We start from the raw sequence: 22,199 nt of genomic DNA, 5'->3' as shown, positions 1-22,199 counted from the left end.
TCTCATTAACATTTTTTCTCTTAATTAACTTAAATCCGTATATCTTAAAATAAAAAAAGTAATGTAATAGTAATAAATATTTCTATCTAAACATCAAATCTTAACTACGGTAATAAATATAGTATTCATCTTTTCTCTATTCTAATTCATGTTCAATTATTATTCCTCTTGCATCTCCTATTCCTTTTTTCTAACCACACTCAACTCTGAATAAAGCGCATGTACATATGCACTGAGATAAAGCAAATACTCCATTTTTATTGGCCTAAAAACATTTACCATTGAATATGACCGCAAAATAAAACAAAAACAGATGAAATGGAAAAGATGAACTCACAAAAATTAATATGGAAAAACAAGAAAAGAAATACTACCGATTAAGAAAAATAACCAGTAACGTTGTAGACAGAGACGAAGCAAATATTTTTATTAGGGATTTGAACGTACAGAAAAGAAGGTCCTCACATAGAGCTCAAACTTTTAAGCAAGTCTTTTTGTGACCAATAACAAGATACGATCTTGGATAAATCCGCGATGGGCAATTGATTGAACGTGCAACCTCCATAGTGGGACAAATGTTGCTGCTATATAGCAAGACGACATATGTTGCTGCCATAGACAGACGATGGCAATCAATACGACAGAAACAGGTATGTTTGCATAAGTACAGACATTTGCAGATAATCTCAAGTAGAAAAATATAACATAGGTTTGATTGATTACTCACCAGCTTCACCCCATTCCAACCATGAAAACCAATTCTGCCACATCTCACAGACAGTATATACCTTGATCTATATGTGGAGGGATCTGCTTTATCTCAGTCCCTAGTTCTTGCTCAATTCTATACCTGAAAAGTGATGGAATTATTTAGAGAAAGATCTCTCTAAAAATATGACCTGGTAAACTAGTTCAAGATAACTGAGAAATGATATCATACAGATTGAACCGATCCTCATATGTGATCAGATTCACAGCTAAACCAAGGTGCCCAAACCTTCCAGATCGACCAACCTGGCATATAGCAAGAATAGCAATAAGGTAAATCGATATAGAACATATTTGTGCGGACAAAAACTAAAAGAATCAACATACCCGATGTAAATACGTTTCTGAATTCTTAGGGAAGTCAAAATTGATGACGACATTAACTGCTTGAATATCTATACCTCTTGTAAATAAATCTACACACAAAGAGAAAAAGTATTAATATTCTAAGCACATCTGCAATATGTTCTTCCATAAAAAATTATTGCATCAGTAATAAGGTTACATAACAAGATAAAAAATACTACCTCCGTGCCCAAATATTGGCACACTTTGATCCGGCACGGGTTTTAAGAAATGTAATGGAAAGTGAGTTGAAAAAGTTAGTGGATTGTGGGTCCTACTTTTATATATTAGATTTATAATAAAATGTGAGTAGGAATAAGTTAGTGGAATATGGGGTCCACTACCAAAAATGGTAAAAGTGAAATGGGACAAACTTTGGGGACGGACGGAAATGGAAAAATGGGACAAACTTTCAGGGACGGAGGTAGTAGTATTTTGACATGATCATCAACAGAATAGATAAGGTAAACATGATTTCAGGTAAAATAAAACTGACTAGAAGAATCCAGAAAACTGAGGTCCAAAAACAAACCAGTGCAAACTAGATTTCTGCAGGCACCATTACGGAAGTCATGGAATACTCTGTTGCGATGATCTTGGAGCATTTTAGCATGAATATAGAAACATGAATACCCAAGTTCAGTGATTTTCTTGGCAAGAAGCTCAACTCTATTCACGGAATTGCAGAAAATGATTGACTGGTTAATTTGAAGCTGTTTGCAAAAATGATAAACTAGTCAAGTTCGAGAAACATGTAATTACAAACATGTCTTTATAACTATGTAATATATGTATATGTGCATACATAAATAAGATTAGAACCTTGGAAAAGAGTGTGTTGAGGCAGTGAACTTTCTGCCTTTCTTCCACAAAAGCATAAAATTGGGTTATACCCTTCAGGGTTAGCTCGTCCATGAGGTTGATGATATAGGGCCTACGTAGGTATCGATCTTTGAAGTTTTTTACAGTGACAGGGAATGTGGCGGAGAACATAAGGATCTGACGATTTGTAGGCAAGAAGCTAATTAACTCCTCGATAGAAGGCTGAAACTCTGGAGACAAAAGCTTATCTGCCTGAAAGATATTAGCACAAGGGTAAGAGTACACACTTTATACATGCCGATAATCATATCACTTGAAATGTTACAATGACAGAACAAAATACCTCCAATGATACTCCTAAACCCAAAATATAGTAAGAAAATAGCTCCAATGGTACCTCAAAACCCATCTCATTTTGGATTTTTGACAAATAAGTACCTATTTTTGGGTTTACACTACAACATACGCAAATCACTTTTTGAGATTTTGACTCTAAAAAAGTTAGTGGATAGAGAATATTATGTTTAAGTTTGAGTTTGGTGTAAATGGCTGGAGTAAAATCACTATTTGATGTGACATTGACGCTGAAATGGGTTTGAGATTGATATAAATGGTTGGAGATGCTCTTTGCAGTGAAAATGTAGCAACAAAACCCAAAACCAAGAAGATAATAATTATTCCAATTCAAAATGCATGGTCAAATAACAGTTAAAAATATTCCTAGAATACAGACCTCATCCATTATAAGCATATTGCACTCATCCAAGTGGCAAACCCCTTTTCTAGAAAGATCAAGGATTCTTCCAGGAGTCCCAACAAGTAAATGAACTGGCTGATACAGCCGCATTATGTCATCCTTTAGGCTAGTTCCACCGGTAGTAGCCATGACTTCAATTTGCACGTGCTTCCCAAGTTCTTTACATACTTGTGACGTTTGAAGAGCCAATTCTCTGGTTGGGACAAGAATAACAGCTGCAAACAAGAAAAAGCGTAAAAAACAGCTTAAAATCAAATATTGAGAAAATATAACTAAAGCTCACTGAAGATTGATTATGCATATGGAAACTGGCATGACTTAGTATATACATTGGAAGGTAGTATATGCAATTATGCATTAATAAAGGTAAATTTAAATGCCAAAATGGTCTTATGAAATAATTAGCTGCTAAAAGAGGGATCTAGTGTAGCCCATGATTCCATGAATGACATATGCAGTATTAAGAAAGACTTAAAAAGAAATTGCACATATTCACTATCCATCTTCATGCATCTTAACATTTTATTTGCAACAACTGATACACTACAGGAAAATACAAATTATAAATCCATACACCACATTTCTCTTGTGCTCAGTTAGAGAGCAGAAAGTTAAAATACCCTTGGTCCTAGAGACAAGGCCATATACATTTGCAGGAAACCAAACAGTGCGAGTCAAACCTTGAATACAGTTCTTATCTTGATCAATTTTCTCCAAAGCAGGAATACAAAAGGCAGCCGTTTTCCCAGTTCCATTTTTGGCTCTGGCCAATATATCACTTCCCGTGAGAACAATAGGAATACTCTCCTCTTGGATAGGAGATGGTCTTTCAAAACCCTTCTCATATATTCCCATTAGTAGCTCACGCTTCAAAAAGTAGTCTTCAAATTCATTTCCCTTGGTAGCTGTAACATCCTTAAAGACAAAAAAAACAGCAATAAGGATACTAGTGATGCAGCACTACAGTAACAACATGCTGAAATAAATGGCAAAATATACACGTATAAGCCATAACCTAGAACCTTAAACTTAACAACAATATCCATCTCAAACTTGCTCAGTTAAAGATATACAGTACAAATTTTTTTGTTCAGCCAACACACTTCTATTTTTTAATTACACTCAGCCAAGATAAAGTGGCAGCAAGTTATATCTCCAAACAGACAAGCTATATAATTTGAAAAGATGGCAACACCAGGTAGATTGTGTAAAAGAGTGAGGAAATCATTAAGGTAGTGTTATAGGTTTATGATCATGTCATGATCCAGCCCATAACTAGTCTTGGTGTAAGCCAACCTCTATGGTGTTATTACTCGAGAGGATTGAAATAAGCAGTGACATCATAAAAGTGCCAGTAGAAAACAACCAACTTTACACACAAACATATTGTCAAATGAGAGTAAGCACGCACACATGACTCTTGACTCTGTGAGAGCTTCATGTGGAAGAAACATTACCAATTCCAACAATACATTAACCATACAATGCAATATCACAAACCTTACCTCAGTCCTATATCGGGTGTCTGGTGGGGGTAACTTCAATCGTTCTTTCCAATCTTGCGAACTGATTCAGAAAAAAAGCCAACTTAAATAAAACGATGCATAAATTATAGAAGAATACCAACATATAGAAATGTGGGAAAAACCAAGGAAATGACCCGAGCTAAAAAAGATATGTGACCAAATACATGCTACAGAGCATATGAGCATCTCTAGCAAGTCGATCTTCCGAGATTATTCATTTAGTTATTTCCTACACATCATTAACAACAAACCTCGACACTGGCATATGTTTAGTATCAACTGATGATCATTCAAAATCTCAAGCGAAACTAATACAATTTTTTTGACCTCGAATCAATAGCCTCTGACTGTACAGTCTTCTCAACCTCATCAGCGGAGGAGTCCGCTGGCGGCGTTCTGCGCAGCCATTGCTGCGGCTGAGGGTTTTGCATCGATTGATTAGGGTTTTGCATCGATTGATTATTCTGAAAGTTCTGCGTTTGACTCCTCTGCACATACTGTTGATTGTAAAATCTAGGTTGAAAATTAGGGTTTGCACCGCCGTACTGGTTCATTCCACCTCCACCGTACTGGTTCATTCCACCTCCGCCGGAGCCTCCTCTGCCTCCGCCCATACCCGGCGGCGGGTATCTCGCACGTGAACTCATCGCACGGTCCTAGTGGTAGCTAATGGATAGAAATTTAACCACACGACAAAATAAATCGGCAAAATTAACGTACAAATCTACGAATTGCTAAGAAATTTGTACAGAACCTCAACCTACAGAACGATCTACGTTACAAAAGGTTCTAAAAACTACCAGAATGTAAATTGAGGTTAAATTGAGGAATTAATCTTGAGATTTTTGAAGCTAGGGCTTAGAAAACGAGCGTTGAAACAGAGTAATGAGAAGTCTACATAGATGTGACCACTCTAGGGCGAGATAGATATTTACTTATTTGCTGAAATGGGTCTATACTTTGAGGTTATTAAACACGATCCCCTACACTTTATAAATTAAGCTTTTTTTGGCAAAGGAATTAAGCCTTTAAGAGCATCCCCAACCATGCTCAAAGAGCATGGTTGTGGTTCCGGTCCCACATTTATTAATTTTTTACTCCATGCTCTTCCCCAAGAGCCCATAACACCCCATTCATGTTTTTTCGCAAAAACATGCTCAAGGTCCCACTATTCTATTATTCAATTTAAATAAAAATATTTCCACCATATTAAAATGCATTAAAAATATCCAAAATACTATTACTAATTACTAAAAATTAAAAATTACATAATTAAAAGCTTAAAAATAAAAAATTTCATAATAAAGTCTAAAAAAATAAAAATTACATAATTTAAATCCTAAAAATTAAAAATTACATAATTAAATTCATAAAAATTAAAAAAACCCACTACTCGTTGCCGAATTTCTCCCAAATATGTTTGCTTAAGTCATCTTGTAGCTCAGTGTGGGTTTTGGTATCACGTTCTGTGTGTCTTGTTTGTATCCTCTCGCGCACCGTCGTATGCATACCTCGGCGTGGGGGAGACCTTGCGGCTGAGCTTCCGGCTTCATCCTCGTCGTTAAAGTTAGTCGTCACCGGTCCTTTGTCAGCTATAATCATGTTGTGCAAGATAATACATGTGTACATGATATCGACAATATTCTTAACGTACTACAACCGAGACGGGGTCTTCACAATGTTGAATCGGCCTTGAAGGACCCCAAAAGCTCTTTCAACGTCTTTCCGAGCAGCCTCTTGACGCTGCGCATAAAGAACCCGTCTCGGGTCTTGCAGATTGTTAGCGTCTTTACGAAAGTCGACCACCTTGGGTAGATACCATCGACGAGATATTAACCCATGTAGTATGGATTTCCGTTGACGGTGAAGTTGATCACCGGTGCTACACCATTCAAAATATCATTGAAGAGTGGTGAAGAATAGAGCACGTTCAAGTCATTGTTTAGAGAGGGTATGAGTGAGAGAGGACGATGTAGATGAGTTGTATGAGAAAATATGAATGAGAGATAATTTGATGTGAAAAGTGGATGATGAATGTGTGTATTTATAGATGATTTTGGAATTAAAATTTTTTTAAACAAATTTAATTTTTTTATAAAAACGGTAATAAAACGACTATATTTTTGGAAATCCGAAAATATATATTTTTTAATTTTTAATACTATTTTTGATTTTAAAAAAAATAGAAATTGCAACGGCTAAGCCGTTGGCGAATGAGAACGCGCCATGTCGCCCTGCTCAGCGGCACGGACGTGCTCGATACATCGAGCAGCGCCGAGCCGTCAGCGAGAGTGCAGCGGCGGACAACAGCGTGCCGCGGCGTCGGCACAGACGGCGTCCTTCCCCATGAGCACCGTTGGGGATACTCTAAGTTGTTAAAATTTAAGTATTTTAAGTTTTAAATATGAAAACATCAAATTATTAAGCGTCAAAAGTGTTTTTATTTATATGACTCAATCTATTTATTATTAAGTGTAATCAAATTCGAATAAAATTTAATTGTTGGGAATTTTGGAAGAACATGTACCAAAAAGGCACAAAGATGCATTCAAGTATTCAACCATCATTTTAAATAAAAAAGGCCGAGGAAATATAAACATTCGAGTTCAATTAATTTCTCAGAATATAACTTTTTAAAACATAAAAACTCATGTTAATACAAAATTTCCAAGAAATGGCAACATCGCAAATCGCACACAACAACAACAATATACGTAATAAACTTAAACATCGATGCACGTATCATAACTAAGATCGTTCACTCCATCAACTAGACCCGAGCAGTCCCGTTGTTGAGGCCAACGTTCTCCTGCACGACACCCATGTCGGGTGACCCCCCTTGCAACCTCCTCAAACTCTCAAGCCTCTCCCTAAGAGGGCTTCCAACAAGTTCAGCTGCAATCTCTTCCCTTATCTCTGCTTCCATCTTCCTCACTTTCTCTGAATTAGGATCCTTCACAGCTTCTTCTCTCAGCTCATCAATCTTCAAACCGAGCCCCTTTTTATCAATCACATTCTTGATTTCCTCCTTGATCTCTCTGTCGAGCCTCGCCATCTCCTCTCTCACTTCATGAAGTGGATTCAAGGCCTCCCTTTTCGTCGTTCCAACAACCTCCAACTTGGCCGATCTTAAAACCTCCTCAAGCTCTTCCTTCGCCTCCTCAACCTGTGATGCAAGATCCTCGTCCAATGCATCACCGCGTGCTAGATTCTCCCTAGCCCTCTTTAAGGCCTCAAATTTTTGCTTGATCTCTGGTAAAAGCTTCTGGTTAAGCTCAATCTTCAACTTCTCACTGCTAGCCTTCGCCTCAAGGAGCTTGTTAGCAATTTCGATTGTTTGGAGCTTCCCCTTTAGGACAAGATATTCGCCAGGGCGCGCCAGATTCCTCTTGATCTCCTGCACTATCTCATCTGCCCTCTCCTTCAAATCTTCATTCAGGGCCTTATCAGGATTCGGGGACCTAGCTAACTCCAAGTTGAGGGACTCAATCTTATCAGCCAACCCCATTGAGATGAATGCTTTTGTCATCTCATTGTCAAGATCTTCTTCGAGCTTCTCCAGCTTCTGAACCGTGATTGGATCAGACGGCCCCTTTGCCTCGAGTATGGTCTTCTTGAGACCATCAATCTCGGATTCTATGTCTTTGAACCTCAGTGCACCCACCTCAGACGCCTTCATATTTCGCTTCCTCTCAGGCTCCAGATCAGGGTCTTCCTTGAACCCTCCTAGTCCAATGGCCCGGAACTTGAGCCTCCGGTGCTCAAGCAGCTCCTTGGTCGTCATCCTTGTCAGCTCCTGCATCCAACGAGCTCAAGAAGGGCGTTTGGAGCATTTAAACTGCCAAAACATAAGGGGTTATTTTTGTTACCTCCATTTCCTGGAGAATGGCATCCTTGATCCTCAGAGATGACCACAAAGGATCCGCATGTGCACCACCTAGAGGTTCCTGAAATTTTGGTTGCTTAATTTTAGTCACTTTTTCTATCTTCTCTTATTCATTTTTTTTCGAAGAATACGTAATAGGAACTATGTTGCTTACAGGAATGATCGCATCTGCTATCTTGAGCTTATAATGTTCTTGAGCAGTAATCCTCAGCTTCTCAGCTGCCTAATTAATTTTATTTTACTCAGATAATAATTGTGAAAAAGTTTAGCGCAAGAAAGGTATTTAGTCATTTACAACATCATATACCTTAGGAGCTGCCTTGGATGACTTCCATAATATAGCTGCACAAGCTTCCGGACTGGCAGAGATGAGAGAGAACGAGAAAGGGAGGACGTTTAGAGTGACAGAAGATGTCACTTATGAGTAGCAAAGGTCACAGTTATCACAATTAATATAATAGAAAGTAGCAGAAATTAGTGCAACAGAATTCATGATTAGACCTTGCAACGTAGAATGCTGAGTTTTCGAGCATTAGCAACTTGTTGGCACACGCAATTGCAAGGGCGCCACCCGAGCCACCCTCACCGGTCACTACTGTGATGATTGGAACTTTAAGGCCAAACATTGTCCTCAAATTGTAGGCTATTGCTTCACCCTGCACAAAGAATCTTATCAGTATCGGTAGCAGAAAAACGCATTCAGATAGATACATGTATACATGCCAAAGACCTGTCCTAGCTCCTCGGATTTCAGATCAGCAAAGGCCCCTGGGGTGTCAACAAATGTAATAATGGGAAATCCGTGATGATCAGCATATCTCATCATTCTCAAAGCCTTCCTGTAACTGCATTGTTGTGTGGTGTGTAAGTAGTCGAGTTTTAAGGAGAAACAAGGTGGTATCTGAACTCACCCATGGGGGGTTGGCATGGCAAAGTTGCGCATGATGTTCTCCTTGGTGTTCCGTCCCTTCTGGTGCCCAATGAACATGTAGCTCCGGCCCTCTATGCTACCTATACCAGCCACAATGGCTGGATCATCATAACCTGCGCGATCCCCATGGAGCTCCACCCACTTTTTCAACAACATATCCAGTTAAGTCTCCATCATTTTTTTACATCAGCGCAGTTTCATTGCAAGGAAATTAAAGATCAAGAAATGCACCTTCTCTGTGATGTTCAAGATGTGATCAAGCACGGTGGGCCTGTTGGGGTGTCGAGCAATGCTCAGGCGTTGGATTGGAGTCAAATGTGTGTATAAATCCTTCAAAGCCTGCAAAAAAAAAAGGCAGGAAACACAATACCAATGGAATCCAGACACTAAAGCACAGCATCCAAATCAGTCAGTTCAAATCCAAAACCTACCTGTTCATACTTCATTTCCAAAGATTTGATTTGGTCGGTGAAGTCTAATCCAGTATCACTAGCCATTCTTTGAACCTATGTACAAATCAAGAAACAAAATAATCACTATCATCATCACTCCCAAAACCAACCTTAAAAATATAGGACTAAAACCTGAATTCTAGCTAGGGTCACTAAAAGAATGCAACAACAACCACCTCAATGATCTTCTGCTCCAAATCTATCAATGGCTTCTCAAAGGCAAGAGTGACAGGTTTAGGCTTCTCCTCCAAAGGCTTGAAGTAGGAGAGATATGTCAGTGGCGCGTTGCTATTCGGATCAATGTTATCCGGCCATGGATAGTCGTGCTTCTTCCCCTTCCTAACACCAGCCACCACTCGAAAATTCCTCCCATGATTTCCTAACCTCGGAGCTTCAAAATTCCGCAGCCTCAGCCTTCCATGAACATCACCAGCCAAAAACTTATTCGAGAAATGCCAAATCAAGCCATTGCCATCTCCCCTCCCCCTCCCACAGTTGCCGGATATCAGAGATAGCGTAGCCATGTTATATGTTCACATCTGCTGATAAATGTGAAATACAATGCAGAAAATGAAAGAATTCAACCATAGACATAATCAGGTGAAAAAATTCAGAGTTTGCAAATGGGGGAAAATGAGACAGGGCAAAATTAAACTTCGAAATATATCTAAGAAATTATGCTACAATAAGCAAATAAAATCATGAACTGAACATGAGCTGAACATACCGGATGAGTAGTAATAATTTCAGTAACTTTTTGTTTCCTATTTCACAGGAACTAATAAGAACATAGAACAACAGAGAAGAACAGAGCAGAGACAGGGTAGTTTGAGAGCCCAGTAACCGATTCTGATATTTTGATATTTTAAACAGTCCTTCCAAAAAAAAAAACCAATAAACCAAAAAATAATGTGTGATTGCAGTATTTAAATTCCTTTTTTTTTTCTTTGGATAAAGTTCAGCTTTTTGTGGCCTTTCTACATAATTCGTCTGACTAATTAAGCAAAACCAATGCTTATTATGTCAAATTATATAATTTCTCCCACTAATTATTGAAAAGTCGTACACTGAAATACTGAAATCAAACTAGGATTAAATCCTAATATTTGTCATGTGATCAATATGGAAATGGAAATGGAAATGGAAATGGAAATGGAAACGGAATTGGAATGGATAAACCACAAACCACCGGCCAATCACGGCTTCTTCACGTTGATTGGTCCAGATAATTATTCTTTTTTATTTATTGTTTTCTGGAAAATGCTTGGGTCAATTTGAGCTAGCCCAAAATCGAGAGAGAGCCCGGATTTCTACCAAGGGCCCGAAATGGGATATTTGGGCCAGCTTTTGGGCTGGCGAGTTTATAATCTGCTGCGCCTCCAACGAGAGTAAAATATACGCTCCGTTGACATGGCAAGACCTAATTCGCTAGATGACATACTATACTACTTCCTCCCTCTCTCCCCCTCTCTCTCTCTCTCTCTCACACACACACACACACACACACACACAGCACACAAAACCCGTCTCCGGTGCTAAGCTTGGAAGCAAGCGTCAGATTTTCGTCGTAAGTGGAAGCTTCAGCTCGAATTTGGAGTGATTTCAATCTGAATATTGTTTGCGAACTTGTACTCTATTTTAACTATTCATAAATTTTATAATTTGGTAATCTTCTTCCCTCCCCCCCCAAATAGCTTTAAGATCTTTCCTCCTGTCAATATTTGATTTGAATATGTGAGATTTTCAGCCTGCGCTCTAATAAATTTGAATTAAATCCTTGGTGGTAAAGTGCATCTCGTGCTGATCAATTGTATTAGTAGTTTGTTTATTAGAATTTGATTGCGTATCTCATTCCCTTTTGAACAGTTGTGCTGCGTGATCTATATTATGCACAATTTCTGAGATTTACTTATAGGAATGTTCTAATTCTGTTTGCTCATCTTGCCATGATATATGTCAGTGTTCAATTACATTGTTTCCTGTATCAGCAAGCGTTGCTTTATAGTTTATGATTTCCATATATATGTACATGTAGAATTAAGGGGCACATTTAGGATTTCAATGACATCCAATTGTTAATTTCGAATTGATGCTTATTTTCAACAGATGAAACATTTGAGATATGCAGACTTGTTGTTTAGTGATTCTTTAAGAATTAGAAATCTAAATTATAGTACTATCATATTCATATTTGTTCTTATTTAGTTATTGATATGTGCCTTTTGAAATTTCTTTATGGCAGTGAGTGTCTTTTATACATCCTTCCTTAGATATACTGGGTGGCAGATAAATAACTCAGCAAGGATAGTTCAAACATGGTGAGTTTCTTATTTCTGGAAACGATATGATATTTGTGTACCACTCTTTGTTTGCATTCTCATAGCTACATAAATATTGGTTCTGATGTTATGAACTTATGCTTAATGAATTTTCAGTCAGCTCTCTTCAATTTCCATTCATTCCTGACAGTAGTATTGTTAGGCATCTGTGCCTGCACATATGTGAAGATGCAGTTTCCTGCACTTCTTGAACAGAGAACTGGGTATGTTTTTTTTTCACGTTCACTGCTAGTTTCAAATAAAATGGTCAGCCGTTTCCATTGGACTTGGTCCAGTTAGCTGCTCTTATTTATTTATCCACCTTCACACAATAGCAACTTGTCACATGTAATGATAGGCCAATTGCTGCAGCAGGGTTTAGCAACTTGAAATTTTGATTTTGTTGTTGCTATGTGACTGCTCCTTGGTGCTTATTGACATTTCTGTGCAAAAGTTATTTTGGCTTTGGTGTTCTAGACTAGACTCCAGATAAATGCTTGTTATCTCTACAATCAAATTGCGAGTGAGAAAATTGCGATTGTGTTGTTTTAAATCCGGTCCACCATCTTTTGGACCTTTATGCCATCATACTTTTTAATTGGCTATCTGGGCTGGTTATATGTCATGGTCTCTGAAAACATGATTCTACTTCCATTCTGATATTTTGTTGTTATTGGCAGGTTTCGAGGCGTTTTCTGGAAAGCTGCTAGAATAGGTATCCTCTAATAAATAATTTCCAATGCTGATTGAGTTGTAGAACACGTTTATTCAGAAAAGCGTGTTTTGGAAAAGCACTCGGATTTATAAAATCGATAATGCCACTGCAAGTTTTAAGCACAAAAGCCCAGCATTTGCTTTCTTATGACCCAAGACCATGGATCATTTGAGAATATTGGTTTCTGAAGGATGTAATCGTCTTTGTGAGGGTATATCTAGTGTGAAACTAATATAATAGGAGCAATAGATCGATTCTGAAAATCAAATTCTATTTTTTAATTATTACCGGTGAAAGTTATACATCTGCTGAACTTAGAGTTCTGCTAGCTGGTCTATTATTAGGTTAATACCTATGGTTCACATATTAACCTAATGTTCACAACTTGAGATTTTATTGATGCATGTCAAAGGCTCAAATGTACTCGGGCTCTGAACAAGTGATAATTAATCCTATTTACAGGTGAGAGACTCAGTCCTTGGGTAGCCGTGGGGAGCTTCGCAATGGGAGTTTCAATAATTTTCTTCTAAACAGACATCACTGTATGTTAAACATTATTACTGATTCTATCATGTAGCTGAATGGTTTGAGATTCACCTTGGAATTTTTGGTTCTGGATGGTGTATTTTCTACTACTTTGAGTTGGATCATGATACTTATTTGTATGATAACTGAATGGAAGATGTAGCATAGTACTTTTTTTGGTGTTTCTTCCAGAACTGTACTTTTCTAAGAGTAGATGCTTCTTCTTTTTGTGTGTGTGATTTGAGTTTATTGGGTACTTAAAAAAATATCAGCCAGCATGATGCGGGTTGTTTTGCGGGAACATCATGGTGCTAATTGCCTGTGGTTAGCCTATACCTTGGTTTGCAGAGGAAATTCGAAGTTCATTTAACCATCTTTACAGTATGAATAGTAATTGAGAGTTCCATTCCTTCCCATCCTCGCCATCCAGCTCCTTTAAAATTATTCTTACAATGTTTAACGATTGAAACTTTATATAAATACATGAGCTTGTTGTTTTTATATTCTTGTCTAAGTTGATTTGTTGGGCAGACCTGATTTTCATCCTCCTCTAATTCATAAGGTTGGCTGATTCTCATATAAGTAAGTAGACACAGTCCATCTATTATTATAGTTCCCTGTGTGATGAGAATACAGACAAGATACAACTTCTGGTTTAGAAGTGCTTTTTTTTTATAGAATGAGCTCCAGACAAGGGATGACTCCTTGCAAGTTGATATATTTGGACGTGTTCTATAAAGATTAGCACTCTATGTATGCAAGTACACAAGGCTCAAGATCATATGTAAAAATATCAGCTATTTCAGCAAAAGATTCATTTAAGTGATTCAGTACAGCAGGTACTTAGAATTGACAGGCACACAATTGACAACATAAATAGCGATCTTATGTTTGAACCTTCTGAATACTAGAATCCTCTCCTCTCCCCATCGGATCACTGCAAGGACTATCTTCTTAATCGGTTTTTTCGGGTTTGCTCCTTTTGTGACTTTTGCAGGTTCTTCTTTGCTGCGCTTAGTTGCTGCTGCTTCAACGCTTTCTTCTGCCTCAGATTCCGCTCCCCAGTGAAGTGGATAACTCCGCAGGAACACCCTTCTTGTGTTGTAGTCTTCGTCCCTGAAACTTTTTGCTCTCAACCCATCTCCCTCCATGCCTTTGATAACTGTTTTTTATCTACTGAGAACACTCTTTTATAGGTGTTTTGGTGCAATGAGTGTGTGTGTGTGTGTGCTGCATTTCTTCTGGGACAGGGGCAAAAGATTACACAAAATACTAAATTAACAATCCCTTTTGAGTTTCTAATTGTGTTAAACTATGTGGTTTTGTTTATTATACTGCGATTGTCGTTTCTTTTATGCGCAGCAGAATCGATTTCAGGGGTGAATACTTTAGCAATATTTGCTTTGTCGCAGCGCATGACAAGCAAAGATGGTGCATTCTATGCTGCTGGACTTCCTAGGTAATATTTTTTTTTACTAAGTGCCATGATTGTGCTATTTTGGAATCTTGGGGTCTGTCCAATTTATTGAACTTGTTTACTTAAAAGTATTTTCTATTACTTTCATGGATATACATCCTTTTCCATTTTCCTTTTTTCTTTAATGGTGTTTTGTTGTCTTATCTGAGGTATTTTATTAAACCTATGTGGTGTTTCTTTCTTGTTTTTTTCTCTTATGTTTGCCACTCGCAAGTAGTGATTGGGAACAATTAGAGAGTACAATTGTAACCTCATTTTATTAGTATCAATTAGTATTAAGTATTTATTTATATCTGGAGTATTATGTATTCCCAAAACTAATTAAAAGCCAAATTTTTTGCATAGGGGTTGGGTTCCATTTGATTGAAATTTTTTTATTTTGTCATTTGAGTTTTTCTTTTGCATCGTAAGTTAAACTCAATATATGAAAATTTGAAAAGAATATATAGTGAGACGTTAATTGAGATAGCATGAGAAAGAGAAAGAAAGGAGGAGGATGATGACGATGATAGTGTTTTTTCGATCTACTTTCATGATGACTTGAACATTCGATTTATTGGAGGAGAAACGTCTTATTAACTAGTAAGTTGTTATGTCACACCAACAAATCAAAAATTCTAGATGTGCCGCAGCTTGCAACTTTGGCTGCAACTTGCAAGGTGTTTGGGATATTTGGTACTATCATTTTGAATGACTACAAAAAAATTTTGTTTTGAATGACAGCGTGCAATAAAAAAGTTGCTGATTCATCTTTATCAACTAAGTTACTACACTCGAATTATGTTATGGCGAAAGCTCGATTCTTGAAAGTACTTTGATAAACGGGCTTAACTTAGTTTGTATGTATGGTGCAGGATTATATGGAAATACAAAAATGCCAAAAAAACTCCATCACTTTGACTACAAGGATAAACAGAAAACTGTCATTAATGATCCTCTTTCAAAAAATTTACTTTTTAATCATATTTTATTCCATAATTAAGAACACATACATACCTTCTTTACTTTATTGATTTCTGGGTAACTTTCTTAAAACACTAGTATAAATATGTGATTGCTTTATATCTTTGAATGACTGCTTTATGATATTGACCAACGAAATAATGATAAGAAGAATTCATTTTGCGATCATCAAGGTAAATAGGATTTATAATTTATACAGGCCTCGTAAACTGGCAAATTGTAATCCTAATTACAAAACGATACAATTTTGTATTTCATATAATTACATTAGTTAAACACTTAAACTACATGCGTCAGTTTCTTGGTTGTTATTCAGTGAGAGTGTCATGTATTTCCATTTCATAAATCATAGATTAATCAAAATTCTAGTACTATATCAGATTTACAAGTCACCTATTGCTCTTGGGCTTTCATTATAGGATTCCAACCTTCATCACAGAAGTAAGCCCAATAAGCCTTTTTCACTTCAATTTTATAGTTACTTCTTAGTTTTGGTTATTTCCCTCTCATGCTATATATGTACACATTCAAATAAGTATTGGACGAATAAAATACTCCACAATACACTTTAAAGATATATATACGATGTATTAATACATTATTTATATATTCTCTATTCAGGATTATAATTAAAACTTAGCATGTTAGTATAAAGTAATTAATACTACTAATATAGATAAAAGAACCCAATCTCAAAATTTCAAAGAACAACATAATGCAGTATAGTACTGTATTTATTTTTGTATGACAAGTAAAATTTCAAAATCATAGATCCTCAAAACTGGCACATCATCGTAGTTTCTTTCCATGTATTTATATGAGTGATTAAAAACGTTTTTCAATAATCGATTCATGAAAATTAATTTGATGAATACAGACCCAAATTCGAATCTAAACGGAAAATTTATTTTTCCAATGCATTTAATTTTCATTAAGAATGCATTTGTTTTATACGTTGAATGCAAGCGTTTTTTAGGGGTGGGTAGGTATGGTATACCTTACCGAAACCACCATACCATATATCTTACCGTAAATTCGGTATGCGAACAAATCATACCCTTACCTTACCAAAATTTTCGGTATACCGAACTTCGGTATACCTTATTTTCGGTATGACCAATTTCCATACCGATGTAGTACCTCATTTTTGGTATATTGTACCAAAGTTCGGTATACCGTACTTTTGCGGTATACCTTACTTTCAAAATCAATGAAAATAAATAATTTGAGTTTTTAGAATATTATTTATATTTCATTTTAAAAAAAATATATATTACATATATTTTATTCATAATTATATTTATATTTCACAATAAATTTTATAATTTTAAAAATATATAAAATATATTTTATACAATTAAATTTATATTTTACGGTATATACCTTAATTTACGGTACATACCGAACTTCGGTATGAAGCGGTATACCGCGGTATATGAAAATTCATACCGTTACCTTACCGAAAGATTTCGGTAAGGTATTATACCGTACCGAAAATCACGGTATACCAAAAGTTTGGTATTTTTAAAATTTTTTCGGTACGATAAGGCCAGTATTTCGGTATTTTTCCCCAGCCCTAGCATTTTTATTCTAACAATATTTTTATTCTATCGTCTCACCTCTATATATCTGTCAACCATTATTTATCTTGGAGCTATATTATAAACTAATCTAGCAAGTTTAATTCTGTGGAATTGAAGTCATGAAATAATATTTTTTAATGAGACATGTGTGTAGAGATTTAATTCGGTAAAACAAATAATTTCCTAACCCATTTTTCAAAGAATTATTAAGAGTATATTGCATAAAAAATAGGAGGAAAAATGGAAATCTACGCTAAGTCGCGAACTCTATACTCCCTCCGTTCACAAAAAATAGAGCACATTTGCCATTTTTGGTTGTCCACAAAAAATAGAGCACATTTAAAAAAAAAGTTTTCAACAACTTCTTTCTTTCTTACTTTTTCCATTCTCTCTTACTAATAATATGAACTCCATATTCCATTAACACTACTTCTCTTACTTTTTTTTTCTTCTCTCTTTATTTACTAATTTCACGTTAAAATTTGTTCCATTCACAATGTATCCTATTTTTCGTGGACAGAGGGAGCATGTAATTTTGTAACTAACATAACTCTATATGTAATTTTGTAAAATGAAAATAATTCCCTCCCGAAAACTGTGGCCCTCAATTGACATATGCTAGTACTACTATCTAATTATGGACACAAAGTCAAAAAACATTAACCCTATTTTCCCTCCAATTTAGTCGGATTATCCATCAATTTATTTTTGTATCATAATCCTCCATTGAATTCAAAAGACTGGATATCCAATCACGTGTCACTTCAATAATAGGATTAAATCTTTTCCATTTTACAGCATGAAATTAAAAAGTGAGAAATATTTCGGTTCGATAATTTGATCAATAATAAAGAGAGAGAATGGCATCATCATTCACAGGAACTCAGGACAAATGCAGTGCTTGCGACAAGACTGTTTATTTTGTGGATTTGTTGTCTGCTGATGGACACACTTTTCACAAATCATGTTTCAAATGCAGCCATTGCAAAGGCACTCTTGTGGTAATTAATTACAGAAAAAAAAAGAGACATTTGATTATGGGTTTATATAATGTGCATGGTGTTATAATTATTTTTGTTAATATATTTACACAAATAGTCTATCATGCATAATTTTGACTTTTTGATGGTAGATGAGCAACTACTCTTCCATGGATGGAGTTCTCTACTGCAAGACCCATTTTGAACAGCTTTTTAAGGAGTCTGGAAATTTTAGCAAGAATTTTCAACCCGGTGATAATTCAGTTTCTATATATTGCATTTTTCTATGGATTATATCCCTTTTTATTGATAGTTTTACTTTGCTGTCTCTTGTAATGAATGTGAAACAGGAAAACATGAGAAGGACCTGGTAAGTACCTCACATTTAATTTCTTAAAATATGTGCTAGAAATGTGATTCATAATCTAGAGTAATAAAAAGGCATACAGCCAATCCGGTTATCTTTATGAGACCCTTAAACTAAGGAAAGAAAACATAAACAGTAAAACACATAGTAGACTTGAGTCCCTGCGTCGTTTGTGAGTTGAAGTTAGTGTAGTAATTTGATGCGAAAATCATGAATTACATTCCTACTACATGTGACAATATGGTGCAGACAAGGGCACCAAGCAAAGTCTCTACTATGTTCTGTGGGACCCAAGATAAATGCCCTGCATGCAGCAAAACTGTGTATCCACTCGAAAAGGTACGAGTGATTCAGCAAACCCTAATTTTGTTTGTTGAAATTTAAAATTTGTGTGGAAACAAACAGGTGGCGTTGGAGGGAGAGTCGTTCCACAAGTCATGCTTCAAATGCGCCCACGGCGGCTGTGCGCTGACGCACTCGTCCTACGCCGCTCTCGACGGGATCCTCTACTGCAAGCACCACTTCCATCAGCTTTTCATGGAGAAAGGAAACTACCAGCACGTTATCGACGCTGGCAGGAAGAGCTCCGCTGAGAATGACGAAGACCACCGTGCAGCCGCCGCTGCAGCTGCTAACGCAGCAGCAGAGGAAGATGGTGGGGAGGCTAAGGCGGATCCGGATGAGCCCGAGCCCGAGCCCGAGACCGAGCCCGAGCCTGAGCCTGAGCCCGAGCCTGAGCATGAGCCTGAGCCTGAGCCTGAGCCTGAGCCTGAGCCTGAGCCCGAGCCTGAGCCCGAGGCGGAGGCGGAGGCGGAGGAGAAGGCGGAGGAGAAGGCGGAGGAGAAGGCTGAGGAGAAGGCGGAGGAGAAGGCGGAGGAGAAGGCTGAGGAGAAGGCTGAGGAGAAGGCGGAGGAGAAGGCTGAGGAGAAGGCTGAGGAGAAGGCGGAGGAGAAGGCTGAGGAGAAGGCGGATGACTAGGTCTCTCTCTTTTTGGTTAATTAATTAATTAACTATACAGCCAAGATTTTCCGACGTTTTGGTTTAGGTTTTCAAGTTATGTTGTTTGATTTCTTTAAGGAGTAAAGGCCAATTGTGGTCCAAAACATATGACTATTTTACAATTTTTGTCCTCTACATTATGTTTTGAATTTTCTCGTCCTACACATTTGAAAACGGACCAGATTTGGTTCTTTTTGGTCGGTGGCGTTTAAAATTAACCGTCAACTGTTGTTTAGTCAATTATGACCGGATTAGAAAATTTTATTTTTTTAAAAATAATAGTAAAAAAAATCTTTCTTATGCTTCTCCTTCTTCCTGGTTCAAAGGTTCATCTTCTTTGAAGAGCCCTAGTAGATCTTTCTCCCAATTGAAGAGCCCTATTAGATCTTTATTCCAATTGAATCCCCATATTGTGAGCCTTAGCATCTGCCTCCCTCTCCTCTTCACCAGCGACAGTGCCTCAGCCTGCCTCGGACGGTCACCGGCATACGGCGCCGCCCGCTTCATCTTTCTGATCTTTCTCTCTCTCATTCAGTTCATCCAATTCCTCTGTCTCTCTTTTCTTCCATCCCCGAATCGGGATGCCAGAACGTCCATCGCTCTTCTCCCTTTCGAGGTCGCCGACCGTCGGTTGTACCTCTCATCCACCTGCTCCTCTTCGGGTTGCCGCCGTCAGCAACTCGTGCTTGCCAGAGAGCGCATGCTCTCGTCCTCGTCGCTGAAGTTCGTGTTCGCCATCGCTGCCGAACAGTCGCAGTCGGGAGTCGTGCAGGGTCCTCATCAACCGGCGTCGAGGGGGACGTGGCCTCGAGCGACGTACGTATCGTCCTCAATCATCGGGGAGAGGGCGGGGGGTTGAAGGTTGGGTGAGGCATAAGAGAAAGAGTGATGAATCTGCTAAAGGGAAGCTTGAGCTCTTCCTCATTGTAGGAGAGAAGAAAAACCTTTTTTTTGCGTTTTTTATTTTGCAGACAATTGCAATCAATAATCTTTTTTATTTGCATTTTGTGTATTTTAATTCACTTGTTTAGTATTTTAGATTAATTAGTTATTAATAAAAGTTAAGGGCACTAATAGTCAAAATTAAGAGTTTAAAATTTGATTAAAAGCTGTTGACTGTTAATTTTAAACGAAGCCGTCCAAAATGGACTGATTTCGACCCACGTTAAAATGTGTGGGATGTAATAATTCAAAACGTAATGTTTAAGACTAAAATCGTAAAGTGATCATATGTTTAGGATCAATTTTGACCTTTATTTGTTTAATTACACACTTTGTGTGGGGGATTTTCCAGGAATATAATTGTGTATACCTTTTTTTTATAAAAAAACGCTCTTTGTGGGCGTGAGGTTTAGGCATACCTCTAACCCGTAAATAATATCAAAATAAAATGTTCTAACAACATGATCTTAGCCCAAAAGTGACTAGGATCTAAACAAGTACAAGAAGAAGCCAAATAGAGGTCCCACAGGTCAAGATCCTCCGTACTATCAAGTGGAAAAAAACTGACTATATATATACGAGGGAGAAACGAAAAATTATCAAAACCAACCACCAAAGAAGCTGGATCAACCCACATCTCTACGTCGGAAGCGGAAGTTAGGATATCCCAGCTGGTCCATCCTAACCAGCGCCTTCAGATATCGAAGCGCAGAGATTGGATCATAGTAAGTAAGGGCAGGGGTCTGAACCCCTTACCTACAAGAAAATCAGCAGCTCGGTTCCCTTCTCTGTAGATGTGTGAGAACCGAACATGCCGCTGAAAAGTCATACTCCGGATCAAAGCCATGTGATGTCTGAAATCCGCAGTGCATTATATATATATTAATTTTTACTCCATAATTTAGTGAGTGGTAAAAATATGGGAAATTGGTCCTTAAAACCATAAACTTTGACTAAAATTTGATATTTCTCATGAACTTTGAAATTGATATATAATATCACAAATTTTACATTTTGTTTGGTATTTCCTACGACATGTCTATTGGAGTACCATATTTGACTAACTTACGATGCTTTTTTTTTTATCATACTTGACACAATTAAATCAACGTGGTTTTCTTTGTGACTTTTTATCCTATATGTTGTAAACATAAAAAATGATTTAAAATATCATAAAATGTATCACTGTTGCCTACGTAAAATAAGATTTGGATGGATATATCTTATTTGAGTATGTTTGGGAAATACCAAACAAAATACAAAATTTGTGATATTATATACCAATTTTAAAGTTCATGGAAAATACCAAATTTTAGGCAAAGTTCATGGTTTTAGATACCAATATTCCTAAAAATATATACTGATTATGAAATGAACTTATAGTAGTTTGTATTACTCCATTATTCACTACGAAAACGAGGAATAACGATGTATGCCCCCGATATTAAGATATCTCTGTTAAAAAAAATATTGTGCTATACATCCAATTAATTTGCATGAAGAAACTATTAGTATTAGTAAGTACTATTTCATTTTCTAGAACGAATATATTTGTTGGCAATTGAAATATAAAAATATAATATATAACTGTCCCACATCGGTGTCAAGAGTCAAGAGAAAACTGAAACTAGTATATAAGTCTCATGGGCACTCCTCCTATCACCAATTGGTTTTAGGATGGAACCCATGGATTTCTATCATGGTATCAGAGCGGGTCGCCGACTGTGGGTCATATTTAACTGACCCAGCAGTATATCTGGGCTGAAACCGAAAAAAATGACTGACCCAGCAGTATAACTGGGCTGAAAATTTGGGCCAAGTGGTTCCAACCGATCGAAAAAAA

The 22,199-nt window shown here is 37.1% G+C and overlaps 3 protein-coding genes and 1 long non-coding RNA gene across 7 annotated transcripts; 2 read left to right on the top strand and 2 right to left on the bottom strand.

Annotated features, from left to right (window-relative positions):
* Positions 1-342: 342 nt before the first annotated feature.
* Positions 343-5,125, bottom strand: LOC121784990 (DEAD-box ATP-dependent RNA helicase 8-like). Its single transcript, XM_042183306.1, has 10 exons — positions 4,546-5,125; positions 4,198-4,258; positions 3,373-3,607; positions 2,669-2,907; positions 1,936-2,187; positions 1,646-1,826; positions 1,096-1,184; positions 941-1,014; positions 728-850; positions 343-609 (listed from the first exon to the last, which is right to left on the bottom strand). Exons 1-9 carry the CDS (start codon positions 4,863-4,865, stop codon positions 772-774), a joined length of 1,530 nt encoding a protein of 509 aa, XP_042039240.1. The 5' UTR covers positions 4,866-5,125; the 3' UTR covers positions 343-609; positions 728-771.
* Positions 5,126-6,809: 1,684 nt separating this feature from the next.
* LOC121784978 (acetyl-coenzyme A carboxylase carboxyl transferase subunit alpha, chloroplastic-like) lies at positions 6,810-10,375 on the bottom strand. Of its 2 annotated transcripts, none has more exons than XM_042183286.1 (11): positions 10,215-10,375; positions 9,664-10,029; positions 9,467-9,541; positions 9,267-9,374; positions 9,016-9,176; positions 8,835-8,949; positions 8,606-8,760; positions 8,412-8,463; positions 8,259-8,327; positions 8,088-8,165; positions 6,810-8,014 (listed from the first exon to the last, which is right to left on the bottom strand). In XM_042183286.1, exons 2-11 carry the CDS (start codon positions 10,009-10,011, stop codon positions 6,989-6,991), a joined length of 2,187 nt encoding a protein of 728 aa, XP_042039220.1. In that variant the 5' UTR covers positions 10,012-10,029; positions 10,215-10,375; the 3' UTR covers positions 6,810-6,988. The 2 variants fall into 2 exon arrangements, with proteins under 2 accessions (XP_042039220.1, XP_042039229.1); XM_042183295.1 differs by having other exon boundaries at positions 9,664-10,026.
* A 530-nt stretch (positions 10,376-10,905) lies between these two features.
* Positions 10,906-14,342, top strand: LOC121784973. Of its 3 annotated transcripts, none has more exons than XR_006046868.1 (6): positions 10,906-11,054; positions 11,730-11,805; positions 12,486-12,520; positions 12,983-13,627; positions 13,724-13,884; positions 14,043-14,342. It is a non-coding gene; the product is annotated as an uncharacterized LOC121784973 (long non-coding RNA). The 3 variants fall into 3 exon arrangements; XR_006046867.1 differs by having other exon boundaries at positions 13,705-13,884; XR_006046866.1 differs by having other exon boundaries at positions 12,983-13,884.
* Positions 14,343-17,896: 3,554 nt separating this feature from the next.
* Positions 17,897-19,536, top strand: LOC121770081 (LIM domain-containing protein PLIM2b-like). Its single transcript, XM_042166888.1, has 5 exons — positions 17,897-18,069; positions 18,201-18,300; positions 18,399-18,418; positions 18,665-18,754; positions 18,821-19,536. The coding sequence occupies exons 1-5, from the start codon at positions 17,929-17,931 to the stop codon at positions 19,391-19,393; spliced, it is 924 nt and encodes a 307-aa protein (XP_042022822.1). The 5' UTR covers positions 17,897-17,928; the 3' UTR covers positions 19,394-19,536.
* The last annotated feature ends 2,663 nt before the right edge of the window (positions 19,537-22,199 follow it).

This window comes from Salvia splendens, chromosome 2 (genome assembly GCF_004379255.2).
Source record: "Salvia splendens isolate huo1 chromosome 2, SspV2, whole genome shotgun sequence".
Lineage (NCBI taxonomy): Eukaryota > Viridiplantae > Streptophyta > Magnoliopsida > Lamiales > Lamiaceae > Salvia > Salvia splendens.
This window is presented reverse-complemented; position numbering and strand designations above follow the sequence as displayed.

What these genes read in the sequence shown, in the direction of transcription:
- LOC121784990 (XM_042183306.1), bottom strand. Translation starts at nt 4,865, where the DNA reads ATGAGTTCACGTGCGAGATACCCGCCGCCGGGTATGGGCGGAGGCAGA. An exon ending in AGATAAGAACTGTATTCAAG is followed by an intron (nt 2,908 to 3,372) that starts GTTTGACTCGCA and finishes TCTTGTTTGCAG; the next exon opens with CTGTTATTCTTGTCCCAACC. An exon ending in TCAACACACTCTTTTCCAAG is followed by an intron (nt 1,827 to 1,935) that starts GTTCTAATCTTA and finishes TTTTGCAAACAG; the next exon opens with CTTCAAATTAACCAGTCAAT.
- LOC121784978 (XM_042183286.1), bottom strand. Translation starts at nt 10,011, where the DNA reads ATGGCTACGCTATCTCTGATATCCGGCAACTGTGGGAGGGGGAGGGGA. An exon ending in TCTTGAACATCACAGAGAAG is followed by an intron (nt 9,177 to 9,266) that starts GTGCATTTCTTG and finishes TTGTTGAAAAAG; the next exon opens with TGGGTGGAGCTCCATGGGGA. An exon ending in TCAGCATTCTACGTTGCAAG is followed by an intron (nt 8,464 to 8,605) that starts GTCTAATCATGA and finishes CATCTCTGCCAG; the next exon opens with TCCGGAAGCTTGTGCAGCTA.
- LOC121770081 (XM_042166888.1), top strand. Translation starts at nt 17,929, where the DNA reads ATGGCATCATCATTCACAGGAACTCAGGACAAATGCAGTGCTTGCGAC. An exon ending in ATTGCAAAGGCACTCTTGTG is followed by an intron (nt 18,070 to 18,200) that starts GTAATTAATTAC and finishes TTTTGATGGTAG; the next exon opens with ATGAGCAACTACTCTTCCAT. An exon ending in TAGCAAGAATTTTCAACCCG is followed by an intron (nt 18,301 to 18,398) that starts GTGATAATTCAG and finishes AATGTGAAACAG; the next exon opens with GAAAACATGAGAAGGACCTG.